The sequence below is a fragment of the Sphaerodactylus townsendi genome, linkage group LG08 (genome assembly GCF_021028975.2).
Source record: "Sphaerodactylus townsendi isolate TG3544 linkage group LG08, MPM_Stown_v2.3, whole genome shotgun sequence".
Lineage (NCBI taxonomy): Eukaryota > Metazoa > Chordata > Lepidosauria > Squamata > Sphaerodactylidae > Sphaerodactylus > Sphaerodactylus townsendi.
In genome coordinates, this window is record NC_059432.1 from 18,755,837 (window position 1) to 18,773,496 (window position 17,660).

General features: G+C 41.2%; 1 protein-coding gene across 3 annotated transcripts in view; it reads right to left on the minus strand.

Annotated features, from left to right (window-relative positions):
- CCSER2 (coiled-coil serine rich protein 2) overlaps positions 1–17,660 on the minus strand; it is a 65,435-nt gene that overhangs the window by 25,139 nt on the left and 22,636 nt on the right. For all 3 annotated transcript variants that reach the window (XM_048505474.1, XM_048505476.1, XM_048505475.1), the window contains exons 4-6: positions 7,928–8,018; positions 6,247–6,406; positions 3,817–4,010 (exon numbers count right to left, since the gene is read on the minus strand). In XM_048505474.1, coding sequence (XP_048361431.1) covers positions 3,817–4,010; positions 6,247–6,406; positions 7,928–8,018 — 445 coding nt within the window. The remainder of the gene's footprint in view (positions 1–3,816; positions 4,011–6,246; positions 6,407–7,927; positions 8,019–17,660) is intronic.

The window sequence follows — 17,660 nt, forward strand, 5'->3', positions numbered from 1 at the left end:
TGCTGGCTGGATGGGAAACTTTATGTACAAACAACCGCTGCATGCATAATTCCTCAGCCAGCTCCACCATGACACACAACTCTAGTTACTAGAGACTGAATACTATTTATCTACTGGGGGAAGGAGGATGGACCAGGACGGTTTACAGAGCAATCCATAGTACATGCATCCAAGTCCACTGAGTTGAATAAATAAGAGAGTATAATTCTGTTTAGGATGGAACTGTAAGCCTGTCTCCACCTTCTCGGTCCAAAATAACTATTCAGAATCTCTAACTAGAGTTGCACCATTTCTTTCAACTGTTCTGGCATTACACCTATTAACATCTTCAAGGTGTTGGTATTGACCTTTAAGGCCTTACGCGGCCTCGGACCATCATATCTTCGAGACCGCATCATCCCATATGTCCCTGTACGGCCTCTTCGATCAGTTGAGGCCAACCTACTAGTGGTCCCTGGCCCCTCGGTGATGCGGCTGGCCTCCACACGGGCCAGGGCCTTCACGGCTCTGGCCCCGGCCTGGTGGAACGCTCTTTCTCCAACTGTCCGGGCCCTGCGGGACCTTGGTGAGTTCCGCAGGGCCTGTAAGACGGAGCTGTTCTGCCGGGCCTTTAGAGGAACCGGCCGCTGATGGTGCCCCCTCCCCCCCTTTCATGGCCCTCTACCTCATGGCCCTCTACATCTTGGACCTACCATTCCTCCCTCTTGGGGAGAGGATTTTGAATATGGAGCTGCTGGATGCCATTTATATTCATTATTGTATTTTTATTGTCTGGAAATTAAATGGAAAAAAACTGGAGCAGGTTTCACTTTATAAATATTTGGGTGTGGTCTTTCAGTCATCAGGATCCAGATCAGCCCACACAAAATACGTTATTGCTAATGCTCTGAAAAGTTCTGGAGCCATCAGAAACTATTACTGGAATAGAGGTGGCCAACACATCGCGGCTGCCATCAAATTATTTAAGGCCAAATCATTGGCACAACTATCTTATGGCATACCACTCACCATAACTGGCTCGCTCTGCAACCTTGATTCCCCTCAATCAAAATTCCTGAGATCTATTCTCCAGCTCCCAAATAACATCTCGAATGCGGCCCTACGTATAGAGACCGGACTAATCTCAGTACAGGCCAAAATTTGGACACTCTCTATACAATATTGGCTCAAATTATGCTATTGCCAGAGAGGCCTTGTAAGACTACTCTTGTTTGATACATTTATTCCCCCATGGCTTAGAGCAGTTCTGCAGAAATTATCATACTATGGACTTTCTCCACAACTACTCACAATTATGAACTATGACAGAGCCAGGGATTTAGTCAAACTCAGAATCACAGATGTGGAGAGGCAACATGATCTCAATAAGCTTAAAAATCCAATTTTCAATAAAACAAGGTTAAATAGACTTTTAATAATGCCTTATTTTAATTTGTTGTCCAATGTTAACCTTCGTAGAGCCTTTAGCCTACTTCGTTATAATGCCCTCTCGCCCTGTTATTCCAGTGGGATTTACAACAAAGTTCCAATTGAGGGCAGAACTTGCAGCTGTCAAAAGGGGGGCATTGAAAATACAGAACATATTTTATTTGATTGCTCGTATTATGAAAAAATACGTTGGATGCTCATTCCCTACGTCCAGGCTAACTCTTCTCTGACTAAGAAAGAAAAGTGTCAAATATTGCTATCAGGCACAAACAAACATCTAACACACACTGTTGCAAAGTTTGCCTGGATATCTAGTAAAATTAGGAAGGATCGACAGAGTTCCACTGGAGCAATCAGCTAACTTTCGTTTGTTAGCAGCTAGGACATTCGATATAGGATCTGTACGCACGTTAGGTACATTTCTGCTCCCTATTAACTGTATGCTGCTATTTCTTTTAATCTGTATTAATAACTGTGCTTTATATAATTTTTAACTTTTTGTACCATGCTGGTCAATGACCATAAATAAACTGACTGACTGTATTTTTATTGTATTTTATTGTATTGTATTTATAAGATTTAGCTTTTACTGTTTTATCGCTGCTTTTAAAGATTTAGCCATTTTATGTTATATTATGTTTATTGTTGTACACCGCCCGGAGCCCCTCGGGGATAGGGCGGTATAGAAATCTAATAAATAAATAAATAAATAAACCCTAGCAATCACAAATGGCTGTTTAAAAGACAACTTATTCTCCCCTCTTGCCTCTCCCGTAGTGGCATTTCCCCCCTTTATTTATTTTAGCTTCAATACATCCGGTTGTAAAGATGCAATAAAAAACTTACTTGGAAATATCGATACTATGGAAAACTGAAAAGGTAGTTTTATCACACAGATTATCATATATCTGTTCAAGAACAGAATCAGCTAGACAAGATGACAAGCATAAAATTATACATGGCTCCAACCCAAGTGAAAATAAGTAGAAGACAATCTAAATCTTATTAGCTTTGTGCCGACATATTTGACAGTTATAACTATCGAGGTCTGTGAACACTGGATGAAGGCTGCACCTCCTTTTCCAATTTCCCTAGTACTATATCATTTACCGATTTGACTTTTTGTGCACATGGCCTGTATCGAAGTCTCAGTATATTTTCCAGAGTAGATGAGAGAAACATAACCTCCTTGACCAAAAGCTACATAGCTGCATATAGGAACACAGAATGCTCAGCTCTGCTAGTCAAATGGATTTCATCATCTATGATGTCACAAACATTCATGTTGGTACATTAAGGAAAAAAGGGCCCACTTTCAAGAATTTAGCTTAATTTAAACGTAAATAATTTCAACAACAAAATGCTGTAACGTGTTCATTACATTATTAAAGAACTCGGTGTTTTTCAATTTTATAATGTTTAAGTTACTGTTCAAATCTGTGGACAATCCTACCTATTGTGATTGTAAGAGAATGTTTCTGCCCAAAATACATTGTTTGGTTTACTACAGATTTTGTTTTCTACCTTCAACTCTGCCCTGCCCCCAAATCAACCTTTCAAGATGGCAGAAATTAAGACACATGTGCTATAGACGGCTATTTAGGGTGCAGCACTTTGCAAATCTCTCACACATATTAAGTACACTTGCAATTTTTCTTATAGAAAATGAAGGTGTTTATACTTTTAGATTCCGTAAATATGCCCAACTGGAACATTTTATATGCTAACTTATAAATTATTCATTGTATATTATTAAATTGGTAAGCAGTTTTGTTTGATAGGAAAAGTATTATATCAATTTCAAATTGCCCAAAAACTTTGCCCAAAAATTCCTGATATTTTACTTCTCAAACTGCATTTATTCGACATGGAAAATGCTGTGAAACACACTGACTGTACATACTGGCTCCATCCGATTTTAGCTCTGCCTTTCAGTTGTAAAGGGACAGCTGTCGAGAGAAGAGGTTATCCTCAAGAGCTGGTTTCTCTCTTCTGCACTCACCTACTTCCCCCACAGAGACACACCCAGACAGTTCTGTCTTTCACCCAGCCTAAATACCTCTAAAAAGAGGAACTGTGGCAGACCTGGGCAGAGTCTGTGAGTCAGGACTGACTGGCTTGTTTCGTGCTTTTGAGAGAACTGAGTTCCTCTGGTCACAGCTGTACCCACCAAAACAGTGCTGCAAACTCAAATGTCCCGACAGACAACACAGTAATCATAGAATGTAAACACAAGGATAGATTTCCTCCATTATTCCATTCCAGAGAGGATACAGAAATACATGGATCCGTCCACTAAGGTTATAAAAATATAATATGGGAAAGTATTTTTTACAAAACAGTGTTTCCACGCACATCTCCAGAACAGGCATACATAAACTGTCTCACCAACCTGATTAAGTATCCTTTTCATTTTTAATAACTGAGTCTTCACAGTTGTGCAGTCTTGAACCATATGCCGAAGGGTCATTTCATCAAGCATCACGGTGTTTGGTGGCAAGCCCACAAAGGGTGGGTACCAGCATGGTGCTCCATACCCTTCAAGATGACCAACAGGAGGAGAGCCTAAATAAGTGGAAGTCCTGGAAAATGTTGGGGCGGGGAAAAGTGTTAAGGGCAGTCTTACATTGTACTTCAGCAGGACGCACATTATAAAAACATGTATTCATTTAATCCAGGGGTCCCCAATGTGGCCCCTGTGGTTGTCATGGAATCCACCAAGCGTTTTTAGAAAGTGGGTGTGGCCAAGGGACTTTTGCCCAACAAGCCTTCGGATTAGCCAATGGAAATTTCGTCAGCTGTGCAGATTTTTTTAAAACTTTGCTTTGACAGCAGGTGCCACCACAGCACAAGGATCTTCCATGTGTGACTTGAAGGATAAACTGCAGCAACAACCATGTTGTGCCTCTGCCCACCATGCTGTGTTAGAATTCCAAAGGTGCCCACAGGCTGAAAACGTTGGGGACTTCTGCTTTAACCAAATATTTTATTTAAGCAGCTAACACTAGTGAATTGTTTCTCAATGACACAAGAAAAGCTATAGTACTGCACCTCTAGCCAAAAGGAGAAGGGGAAAAGTATACTCTGGCAACTGCAGAATCAAGTATCATTGACATTAAAAAAAATTTTTTTAAATATAGTTTCTATCTCCAAAAAGAAGACAGTTACCTCAGGATCATATACAGAAATGGAAACTAACATTCTAATCTGTAGATTTAGATTGACAGATCAGGATAATCTTACTTTAACAATATTTTCATGACAAGAATCTTATGCAAATATCCATTAACTGATACAAAAAGACCAGCTCGCCAAAACTTAGTTGTTCAACATAAAATCAGTTCTCACCTTTCTATACTACTTTGAGCTTCAATTCCAGAATCTTTTCAAAGGAGAGTATTAACAAAACAAAAATGCACCACCTTAACCAAATGTGATACATTACACTGCTCATAAAATTATGATAATCAAGTGAGTGAGCATAGATGTAACATTCATTTTTTATTCAATTTGAAAGGATACTCTAGCTATGAAACAGCCAGAAACAGAAATACTTGACGGGGTTACCCACATTTCTGAGCATGCTGGCACTCTTAATTTTGAGAGGTGGTACTGAGCACCTTAAAATGACTGCCTTAGGAAGCTGAGCCAAACAGAGTATCACTCACCTTCCACACATGCAGAATAATGCACTTTCAATCCAATTTGCAGCTAGATTTTACTGTGTAGAATAGCAAAAGCCACTTGCAAACAATTGTGAAAGTGGACTGAAAGTGCATTATTCTGCATGTGCGGAAGAGGCCTTAGCTTTGCAGAAGAATCACAAGGCAAACACAAAGAACACATGAATCCACCATATGCAAAATTCCACCACTGGTCTGTCAAGGTCAGTCTTTTCTATAATTTAAGTTGGCAATGGTTCTCTTTTCTATAATTTAAGTACACACCAAGAGGATAGCAGGTCTGGAACAGGAGAGTGTGTGCTGCTATCTCCTGAACATACAAGCTCCCCACCCCATTCCATACAACAGCCCAGCTTCCTGGAAACTAAGAATGGAAAAAAACTCCTCCAGTGTTTTGCAGACGCTCGCAGCAACACACGAAACACCCTTATCCTGTGTAAAACCCCTGGTACGTCAGAGCCAGAATTGGCTCTTCTTTAGCTGGCGAACAGTCTTGGTGACATTCACATCATTTGACTGCCTTTCAGGCTGTGGGGATGGGAGGTGTTTTCAAAAACTTCGTCTAAAAATGTGTAGGAGCTTGTTTCTCTGAGAAGAGAAGGGGAAAATTCAAAAGGAAGGAAGGAAGGAAACCCCGAGTGGGAGGGAGAAAGGGAAGAGGGAATAAAAAGAAATGAAGCAGGAGGCAGGGAGAAAAGAATAAAAAGGAGGATAGTCTGAAGATGGAATGGTACCATCACACTGGCTTAAGGAAGCTAAGTGCTCACCAGTCCTCCTGATTCTCAGGGGAAAACTTTTTCATTTCAGTGAAGCCATCCAATAGCAAACCCTTTTCTGAAAAGCTTAGTGAGTGCCAGCAATGTTTGGTGCCGTGGTACCCATGGTCTCCATGTTAGGGAATCCTTCACTAGACCAACGTGCATGGATTTTCCTACACAAAATAGATCAAGGCTAGTCCTCTAAATAAAATCTGAGTCTTCCGTCTGGCCTCCCACTGCCTGATGCATCCAGGTTTAGACCCTATGCTTCTTGGAAAAGAAGCTTATCTTTGCTCATGCTTATCTGTAAGACATCACATACACTAGTGCCACTATACAGTTATCATCGACAGAATTTCCTTCTTTTTTCCCCTTACCTGTTAAGATCATTTCTGCCGTGGTGAAAGTGGTCAGTATGGCCAAGGTGATAGTGATCTTGAGCATTCCAGCGTTGTGGCGTCCTCTTCCAAAGCCCTTCCTTCTGTTGTCTTATATTCCTTTCTGGTCGCTCATAACGATTCATATTTTCACAATCGACTGGAATTAGGAGAAATGTTCGTAACATTGGTCTACAAAGAGAACCATTGCCACCCAAAAATCTAAAGAGGCTACTAGTTAACTATCACTTTAGTGATTTACAAAAATATACCTGATTGTTGATAACAGTTGGTATAAAGAAGTTTGGTATTTAACTGCTGTTACTAATTTGCTTGTTTTTATAACATAATGAGATTTTTGATCTCTTATTTTTGCTACAGATAACCTTAAGCACAGGAGAGACAGACTGTGTTTTAAGTAACTGTCCCAATTCAGCTTCAGATTATCCTAAATGTGACGCAGCAAAAAAATTAACACTAGGAATGCTAAGTTAAGCTATTTCAATGTGCAATGCAAACAGAGCTGAAACTATTAACTTTACAACCCAGTAGAATTTTATTCTAAAAATAATCTTGTTACTGCTAGAATTTAAATACTCCAAGAACTTTTCAAAACAACACACACCATTTCACTTCATAAGGAAGTTTTCTTCTTCAATACCCTTGTGGCAAGAATTCAGTAGTTTGTACAAGATGAAGCAGCTTTTTTAAAAACTGCTGTCATTTTGCAGATGGGTTGGTTCAAGAAAGTTGTATCTGGCAACTATTTAGGACAAGTTAAGCCAAAACAGAAATAGCAGGCAGACAGGAGAAGCTTCAGGAAACCCTTTAGATGTTCAACTTACCCAAATACTTTCTCTTCACATTGTTAGCCTCTGACTACGAGCAGCTTTTCATAACAGAGCAGACTCTTACTCTGTGTCTGAGTAGGCAGCAGTTTTGCATAAGAGTGGTAAACAGGCCTTCCTTCCTGCCCATCCCCTGCTTGCGCACTGTTGGGAAGCGAGCCCAGTTTGACCCTGTGACTTAAAACTATCGTCCTCCTTCCCAGAGAACATACTTGTTGCACTAGAACAGCTGCTATAAATAGAGTGCAGGTTTCACCCCAGACTTAAAAATGGATCAAGGAAAATAACAAGCCTAGAAACTATTCTAACACTTCTGCTTGCATTGGAAAGATGATTATTATAGAGGGGCTGATTCAAAGTACATTTAAATACTCCACTCCATCCTGCAATAAACACTCTTAAATTATCCCATTCTGTCAAACAGTTTGGCAGCCTTCACACCTCTCTGCCAAAGCTCTTTTAAGCATTATGTGCACTTGATTTGTTAAATGTTTACTTAAAATATGGTGCAGAATAAATGGTATTACATAGTGAATCAAGGACACTCCTTAAAAGTAGAAAAAATTCAGGGAATAAGATTTAGTGGAAATGCAACTACACAGAACTCTCTCTCCCACACTTGATGATTCAGAAGAATTAAACAGTATTTTCAGACACCAAAAAAAGAAAGAAAGAAAAAAGACCCAGAGTGGCAGCTGACATCCTTGGGGAGAGCCCCAAGCTCAAGAACCACAGTAATGGTGGTAGGCAGAGGATATATGGAAAGGGAGAAGACAATCCATGTAGCAAGTGGGCACATGTGCATTAAGATACAATAGATTTATTTCACCAACCATTATCACAGGGTGCATCTTCTGGTAATTCGACATCAAGCATAAGATCATCATCTTCCAGATCACATGAATCAAGGTTATTCAGGATATCCTACAAGGAAACAAGCACACATACTGCAAAATATGTACACTTTGGCCTGCTTCTTCAAGTACACTTATTATTTATTTATTTATTTATTTATTTATTTCATTCCATTTTTAAACCGCCCTCCCCCGGAGGGCTCAGGGCGGTGTACATCAACATCATATAAATACAAATATAAAAACAATCTATAACAATATTAAATTCATAGAATTTAAACAATTTAAAATTTGCAGATGGCGACTTATCCCAACCCCATTCCCGCCCATGGGAGACCAAGATGGTATGAGGGTCAGATGGTCATCCCGGCTGGCCAAAAGCCTGGCGGAACAGGTCCGTTTTGCAGGCCCTGCGGAAACTCTGAAGGTCCCGCAGGGCCCTGGTCTCCTTAGGGAGCCTGTTCCACCAGGTAGGGGCCAGGGCAGTAAAAGCCCTGGCCCTTGTTGAGGCCAGCCGGATCTTTTTTGGGCCAGGGATTTCCAGCAACCGCTCCTCCGTAGAGCGGAGGGCCCTAGTAGGGCAGTACGGGGAGATGCGATCCCTCAGATATGTAGGCCCAATGCCGCTGATGGCCTTAAAGGTCAAAACCAGCACTTTGAAGATGGCCCAGAACTCGATGGGCAGCCAGTGTAGATGGTATAGGACCGGAGTAATCCGGTCCCAACTAGCTGTTCCTGTAAGTAGTCTGGCTGCCGCATGTTGAACGAGTTTCAATTTCCGGATCACCGACAGAGGCAGGCCAGCGTAGAGCGCGTTACAATAATCCAGTCTAGAGGTGACCGTTGCATGGAACACTGTGGCCAGGTCACTTACCCATGTGCCTTTTAACATTTATAGCTTACTCAGCAATCCTACCTCCCAAATGTCTGAGAGCAAGAAGCTATCAAATGGCTAAAACCCACATACTAACTACTCAGTGTTCTAGTGCAGCTAGCTCCTTCTGCCTTCCTTGGCATTTGTACAGACAAGGGAATAGGTTTGAGAGCAGAAACACACACAGTAGGTGTAAAATACTCAATCCTAAACAAGTTTTAAACAACTCAGTGAGATGGACAGCAGAGTCAGGCCAATGGTTTCAGTAGAAAAATCACCAAAATCATATCCCCCTGAGTCAGGAACTAGAAAGCAAATGATGGAAACACTCACCTACATGCTCTTGAAGTAAAGTATGTGTGTGAGGGGGAGTGTCTGTTTGGTTCACAGGTTACTGGCAAAACACTACTATATCTTGCAGTTCATATTTTATTCAAAATCCATGCATGAAAGTCTTTGTTTGAAGGTATTATTTATAAAATTATATATATAATTTTAAAAATGAAATAAAATAAACAAACAGTACAGACACTGGTATCATAGGGTTCAAGTGCTGCTCCAGTTCCTTTGGCCACGCCACCAAATCAAGTTTAGTGTCATACGTAAATGAGTATATTACAGCCACTACTGACCAGAAAATTTTGGCTATCAAAGTGGCACTAATCCTTCAAAAGGAAAAATTAACTGCAAGATATACGCTTCCAGTTTTATGACATCTCAGAATCTAGCACCAAAGTGCCCTGAATGTCTTCCCCCCCACCCCCTGCCACATAATTGGCATTGTGTTCCATACCTTCAGAAAAGGAGAAACGAGATGAATAGTAAAAATAATTCAGTAAACTACAGACAGAGGCTGGGCTTGGGCTTATTATTGCTGGTACTGTGACAGTTTAGAGGCAAAGTCAGAGAGGCCTTCCAACCTAAATAACCAATCAGGAAGCAGCAGCCACTGACACTGCCTGCATATTCAGTCTCTCTGAAGCCACAATCGCATGAGCTAGTGTGCCTGTTGTCATGGTGAAGACACAAATACTATTTCTCCACTTCCTCTTTCACCAGTTCAATCAAGGCAGGCACATCATGCCACGTAAACCTCAAAATGTGCTGAATGAGAGATTACCAGAAATTTTATTTGGACCAATGTGAACCAGTGGCATGGATAAGATTTGTCAGTATTAATGAGCTACTAAAAGGTTGCTTATTAACTACACAGCTGCCAAAGACCAGATCTAAGTTACGAGTCCAGCTAGCGTAAGGTCTGTCTCAGGAAAATTGGTAGAAATTTTTAAAGAAAAAATGATCAGCACATAGAAGAACAAAGCCTGCTGAGATAACTTGCTGCAAAGGGAAATCATGCCTTATGAATTTTGGGGAGGTCTTTGAGAAAGTGAGCAAGCATGTAGTGAATGATGATCCAGAAAGCATTATATAATTGGACTTCCACCAAAAGGCTTTTGGCAAGGTACCCGGCTAAAGACTCCTACTGGCATGACTGGAATGAAAAATCCTGTTTTAAGTATATGCGAATAGGGTGTAAAGTAACTAAAACTGCAAGGGAAAGGGATCTTGGGGTCATGTTGAATAGCTCATTGAAAATACTAACTCAGTATGCAGCTACAGTAAGAAAGGCGAACTCAATGCTGGGGATTATTAGGAAAGGGACTGGAAATAAAAATGCCATTATTATATATAATACTCATGTATAGATCCATGGGGCAGTCTCTTTTGGAATACTGCATGCAATTTTGGTTGCAAGCCAAAGAAGTCAACCAGGAAGGCTAAAGGGTTGGAGCATGTTTATTTGTCTATTTGATTTGACATCCCACCCTCCCTGGCCAGAGCCAGGCTCGAGGTGGCTAACATATGCATTAAAATCACAATATATATATAAATTTCCTAAACATAATTAAAACATTCAACATGTACTTTTTCCAGATGGCAGTAAATCAATATTGCCCATAAAACTCATATTAACATCTGGGGGAAAATAATCAGGGGATAGAATACGTTAACAAATCTTGTACAGCTTTAGCTGTAGGCCTGGTGGAACGGTTTGATTTTACCTGCTCTCTGGAACTTACTGATATTTTGGGAAGCTCTAATGTCTAAAGCCAAGGTATACCACCATGCAGTAGCTAGGGCTGAAGCCAGCCCCGTGTCTCAAGGGCCAGGGACCACTAATAGAGGTTATTGTTGGCGGACCAAAGGGTCGCCCATGGACAGTATGGGAAGAAGTAGTCCCAAAGACACGATGGTCCCAGATCCCTCAAGGCCTTAAAAGTTAACATCAAAACCTTGAAAAAGATCTGGAATTCAACTGGTAACCAGTGCAGGCAAAAGAGGGTAGGACTGATATGTTCCCTCACCAGCATTCCGGTGAGTACTCTCACCATTGTGATCTGGATCAACTGCAGTTTCCAGAGCCATCTCAAGGCCAGGCCAGTGCAGAGCGAGTTACAGTAATCTAGCTTGGAGGTGACTATTGCATGGATCACTGGGGCAAGGTCTAAGAAAGACAGACAACAGACAACTGTTTAGCGTGGCGGAGATGGAAGGAAGTCATGTTTGACTAGACCTCCATAGACAAGGACTCCAGGATCACCCCCAGCCGTTTTGCAAATGAGGCAGGTGTTAAAGCCTCACCTTTGGAACCCCTGTTCCGTCGCCCCTCATCCCTGCCCCAGGATCTCTGTCTTTGTTGAATTAAGTTTCAGCCTGCTCTGCTGTAGCCATCCTGCTATGGCTTCCAGACACTCCTCACAGACGTTGCTGTGAGGAAAGACTAAAAGATACTTGTATTTTTTTTAACTGAAAACTGCAGGGAACTTGATTAAGGTTTTTAAGATTATGCTTAAGACAGAGAATGTACAGGAAGAACTTTCTCTTCCTCTCTCAAAATTCTAGAACTTGAGAGCAGCCAATGTTGTACAGGAAATTAACAGAGATTACAAGTATGCATCACCCAAAGTGATAGATTTCGAGTAAGAGTAAGTATGATAATTTGATACAATGTGTACCTGTTAGTGTTTTCTCCATTTTGTGTATATCACATATTCTACATATTTTTTTAAAAAACTTCTTAAACTTCCAAAAGGATGATTTTTCCTATTGTTACCGCCCAAGAAAATGGCCAAGATATTTTCTTGAGTCAGGTTACATGACTACACTGGCTCCATGTCAGAACGCAGAGACCTGTGTGGCTCAGAAGCCTCCATAAGGCTTGCAAAGGACGTATATGTGGTTGTGCCAATGTTATATGGTTTCCCTCTTGCCTCTGCCCCTCTTTAAGGATGTAATAAAAGCCCCCTTTAGAGTTGAATTTATGATTTGCCCGCTGTTTAGGATTAGAGTTTGACTAGGTTCTCTAGTTGGTGTAAGGTTTTGTCATTGTTAATTTAGGAAAATTCTTGTGTGCTTATGCTGTATTGAAGACTTTCTAAAGTTTTCCCTAATGTTTAAGTTTAGAAATGTTATTTTGATATTTGTGTTTGTAAGTAAAAGCAGCAGCCTGTAGAAGCTGATATTAAGGGACAAGGAAGTTAGCCCTGGAATGCAGCTTAGACCAACACCCTGCCAACTCCTTAGCGAAGACAAAGACCCCCTTTGGTTTTGCAAATTAAATCTGATGACAGCACCCAGAGGTCCCAGCCGTTGGAGAACATGTCGGGACTACCATTGGACAGTTTGAACTCTCTTTTGTTGCAGGACTCAGGCGCGGGAGCCTCAGGTCATAACCGAAGGAAACAGCCAACTGATAACGTAGATAACTCGGTGCGGTAGCGAGCCCACCCAGATTCTCTGAATGGACCTTTTCCGCTCTCCTTTCAGCACCATTGCAAAGTCTCGCGGGAAGACGCTTGACAGTGGGATTTCGGGATCCCATTCACAAAAGTTGTAATTGTATCTTTCTTTTGTATTGCTGTTTCTTTATTGGTGTTCAGTCTTGCCCCCTTACCTGCCCCCTTTACCTGCCCCTTTGATGTTTGTGTATAAAAGTTCTTGTGCTTGGTTAGAAGAGCGCGATTCTCCTGCCCAAGCTGTGACCACTGCTTCCAAATAAAATACTTTGCCTTGAAGAAACACCAGCTTCCTGCGCCTCAATACATTGCTGAGCTGAAATCACTTATTGTTACCCGAGCAGCAGCGGTAACACTATCATACGTGTGTAAAATCCTGCAAAACCTCAACATGTACCAGCTTCTCTCTTTGGGAAGATTGGGCAATCAAATCTTGTGCTTTCCACAAAAAACAGAGTTCATTTTCCAGATGAATGTAAGGAACGGAAGAAGGAAAACCTTACTCTTGTAGAACACATGAAGGTCTGCACCATGGCACTCTCCTTGCTAGAGTAAACACTATTATGAACAGAACCTTAAAATCACTAGACCAAACGAGGTGGGTGGGGGAACTCAGTTTTTAAGAGAGCAGTGTCGCTACCCATCCTGCCAACCCTTGTGGTGATTTCCAGTGCAGTGCCTAGCTAAGATGCCATTCTCTGCACTGGCTCAGTGTCATTCCTAAGGACAAGATAACCTGTCTGGACAAGCCCTCACCAATATTAGCCTTGATGAATTAACCTGCCTCACCCTCTTCCTAAAGAGATTAAGGAAGATAATATTGGTGCTTAGGAAAGCTAGTACCCATCTCCAGCCTGGTCTACATGCTTCTGTGAACAAAGAACATGCAAATGTAACTTCATCAAGTTACTTCATCCTGCCAGAAATACTAATCTCGTTTTTCTAATCTCTGACAAATCTCTCCAAAAGATCACCTTCATTTACATCAGCTTTGTCTAGAAGTTGCAAGGGAGTCAGCTTCTCCCCGTCTCTGGGCACTTTGAAGCTCAGAACATTAAACCAAGTGTCCAGCCATTAACCTTATCTATCCAACACTTAACTGGAATGTCCAGCACTCAAGTTAAGTGTCCCTTTCTTGTGTTCCTTCCAGAATATGAGAGTCTTTGTCCTGGACTGATTAAGCTCTCTTAGCAAGGCTAAAGGGTAGATTTTCCCTATAAATTAGCCGTCCACCTTTCAGTCAGTGCCCAGTACTTCTGAGCCTGCCTTTGGTTCAGTTGTGCTGCAAGCCATCTGCTTTCTACCCCACTTCCTTGGATCGCAGTGAGGGTACTAGACTTTGCTTTTCTGGACCCCCTCTTCAGTAACAGGTAATTATAGCTGTGGAGAAATGGCTCCTTCCCCCCTCCCTTTTCTTTTTCCTCCTCTCCTTCTCCAACCAAGTACCATAGATTGGGAGGACTTAGAAATTCCAGATGGACATCAGGAAGTGCTACCTGACCTAGGGGGGAAAGATACCTTGACCCAGCCTGACCAGGTCAAAGGAGGGTGGGGTTTGGGATCTGATAAATTGCTGGGAGTGGAGGGGCAAGCTCTTCTCTCTTTCCTTCTCCTGGGAAGCAGACCTCTGGCCAGGGCTGTGAAGGCAGCAGTCATTTTTGGACCATGTGCTCATCCAGAGAGCTCACTCAGCCTGCCAGGTAATGAGAACTCTTTGAGAATTGCAACCTTCTAAGCTTTATGGGCCTACCCTATTTTCAACAACTGCTAGCTAGGGTGTGTTAAGAGATAGGGCAGGGGATTTGTGTTTATATCTCCTTTGCTTTGGAAACCCTTGCTCAATCTGGTGCTGTGCTAAAAGATACTTGTGGCTATTTTAATTTTAATAAATACTTTTAAATCTTAGATGTAGAGAACGGTTCTCTGCACCATGAATGCCCCACTGTCTTGCTTTTGCTGTCTAATTAGGAGAGGGCAGGAAGGCTGGCAGGGAGCAAAACAGCTTTTCCTCCAGCACCTCCAATCCGCCCTGTGGTACCCCAGGAGAGGGGAACCAAGGGAAACTCAGGCAGAGGCCTCACAGCTGGAAAGGAAGTTGGGGAGCCCTGACCTTCCCCAGCAGGCAATTCCTCTCGGTCAGGTGGTGGCAGCAGGTTACCCAGAGAGAAGAAAGCCCTCCCCAGGAAAAGTTGGCAACCCCTGGGAGAGGCTTGGGGCGTGGAATAGGGTCTGCCAGGCAAAGCAAGCCTGTTCCACCACAATTACCTTCCCCCCAAAATCCCTCACTTTTTCAAACTTCTCCCTTCAATACTATTTATATCCTAGGACGGTGTGAATTCTCTGCTGCTTTGATTTGTGTACATGTATTTATTATTTTACTTAATAAAACGTGTTCAACTTGTACAAAGTTCCCCTGTGGATTTCTTGTGGAACCCATCTCTGTAAAAGTTGGTAACAAAGATCAGAGAAACTTCCCACAGAGGTTCAAATACAGACTTAGAGCCAAACTAAACATGACTTCCAACATTTAAAATTGCTTCAAGTGCCCAATCCTGATTGGACCGAAGCATGGTGGACTAAGCTGCTCATTTCCTCCATCCACATATCCTCCAGTAGCTGTTTCAGTAATTAACACATTGCTGGGGGGAGGGGGGGACACAAGACTGCCACAATGTGGACTGGATCAGAACTGGTTCCATGCAGTATTTTAAAATGATAGCAGTTTCCTCATGGCAGCTATGAAGACACCATCATGTTTAGTTTGGACCTTAGTGAGAGTCTGTAGGACCATGTCAAGCCTCCAAGAAGGAAAATGATGCATTGCCAGAGGACAACACAGAACAGCTCCTCTGACTTCTTGACATGAAAATGTCTGGACAGATGCAATCCATCTGTAGAAAGATAGAAACAAGACTTGTCATGTGTCTGCACAAGGTGTCCAAACAGAGACTCTGCAAGTGTCAGTTTTGTAAAAAATGAGAATTTGTGGAAGAGTAGTTATTTGGCCTCTTTGTTGGTCACTCCATGTGTGAAACAGAATCAGTATAGTCTACCAGATTCTTAGTTTTCCATACGATATAGTTAGGAACAGGATTGTTCTACAAGAATACAACATGCATAATAAAGCTTAGAACAAGACAATGTTACTATGGTCTCTTTATCTTAACAGTATGAGAGCTTTTGTTTTATTGCAAAACATCTGAAGAATGATTAAGCAAAGGCAACATTACTATTTTAAGCTGAGGTTTTACTTGAGATTTATCAAAACACTCAGTATCATAAGACTTTTTCAGAACAGCCCCACAATGGTAAAACTCCAGTCCCCTTCCAACACAATTCTATCTGCACAGTCCACGCAAAATTATAGCTCATTCCAGGTGCAATTAACATGTCTGTTATGTTCTTTTAGAAGACAATTAAAATCAAAGTTCTCAATGAGAGTTAGCCAAATCCAGTCTATCAAGTTTTCTGGAATTCTGTTTTGCACTTCATGCTAGGTAGCACCTGCAGTTCGGTGGTGCAATTAAAAAAATGGAGAAGTGGAAGTTGGCGGACTGAAACATGCATCCAAAAAAAGTAACAAAAAAAGCCACAGCCTTTTAACAGTAGCAGAGCAGATCACCCAACCACCACCAGGGGCTCTCTCACTAAAAAAGGATGTGTCCATGTAGTAACCGTAACCTCAAAAAGCAGAGAGATAACCACTAACAGAGAATTCAGGAAGCAATTGGAAGTTGTGGAGTTGTTCATTGAAGAATTCAAGAGGAACTGAAGCTTTAATATTAAATTCAGTGATGCACATACTATAAATTTAGCAAGAGCCCTCTGGAGAGAGGGTTGTATATAAAACTTGAAGAAGAAGAAGAAGAAGAAGAAGAAGAAGAAGAAGAAGAAGAAGAAGAAGAAGAAGAAGAAGAAGAAGAAGAAGAAGAAGAAGAAGCAGCAGCAGCAGCAGCAGCAGCAGCAGCAGCAGCAGCAGCAGCAGCAGCAACCAAGCAATAAAAATTAAACACCCTGAATAAATTTAAGCAAAGTGAACAAAATTCTGTGAAATACTACAATAGGCTTTGATCTCTGCGAGGAGGGTATGTTGTGCACATTATTTTAAACAATGGGTGCTGCCTGGCAAGTCTGAGCAGTTCTTAAAGATGGGGGAATTGTGTTGTTATCAATGGTCAAGCTAACAATACTTCAGAATTCTAAGAATGTTTCAGATGACAAAAATTGGCTGCACTAAAAAAATGTTTAAGTGTTATAAATGTTCACAGTAACTGTGAACATTCTCTCCTTGCATTTGTTTTTAGTTTGTGAACCAGATGGGTTGTTTGCTCTTTATTGATTATGCACTGCTGCATTTTAATAAAAAAAATTTAATCTAATTTTTCATAATTAATTCCACAGTTTTTACTATTTTGTTTAATTCAATATTGTTCTGCTCACTGTAAGAAAGGCCATTAGGCTACTCAAAATACTAAACCCTGCTATCATTTCTCCCCGGCGTATGAAATTTCAACTACCATCAGTCACATTAAAAAAAAAAATCTAGCATGGATAATTGTACATTTGCTTGCTTGTTCAATCAAGATAGATGAGCAGCCTAGGTGTTGAATTCTGTATCAAATACCTCACTTTCAACTCTTGCAGAATATCAGCGTCCTTACAGTGCAGCATATATTTTTCAACTATGTGAAAAACCCAAAGAGAATTTCAAAAGAAAAGACACAACCAGGTGTGAAGAGTTGGTTTTTCATGTTCTATTGTATTGTCCCCTTTATAATACGCCTGGGAGTAAATATCTAGACCCCTTACTGATGGGTCTGGAAGAGGCTGCTGACAACCAAATAGTTAAATTTCTCTTGAATGGCAATTGTATTGAGGTTTTGGAGCCAGTAGCAAAAATTTTATGTCTTGTTATTGACAAATGTGTACAAATGGGTTTTTATTGTTATTATGCCAATAAAGGTGAATAAATGACTAGCTACTGACGAATGTTGGGTACTTCTACTGGGGCTATTCAGAACTAGTGCCTTGCTTTTGTGTT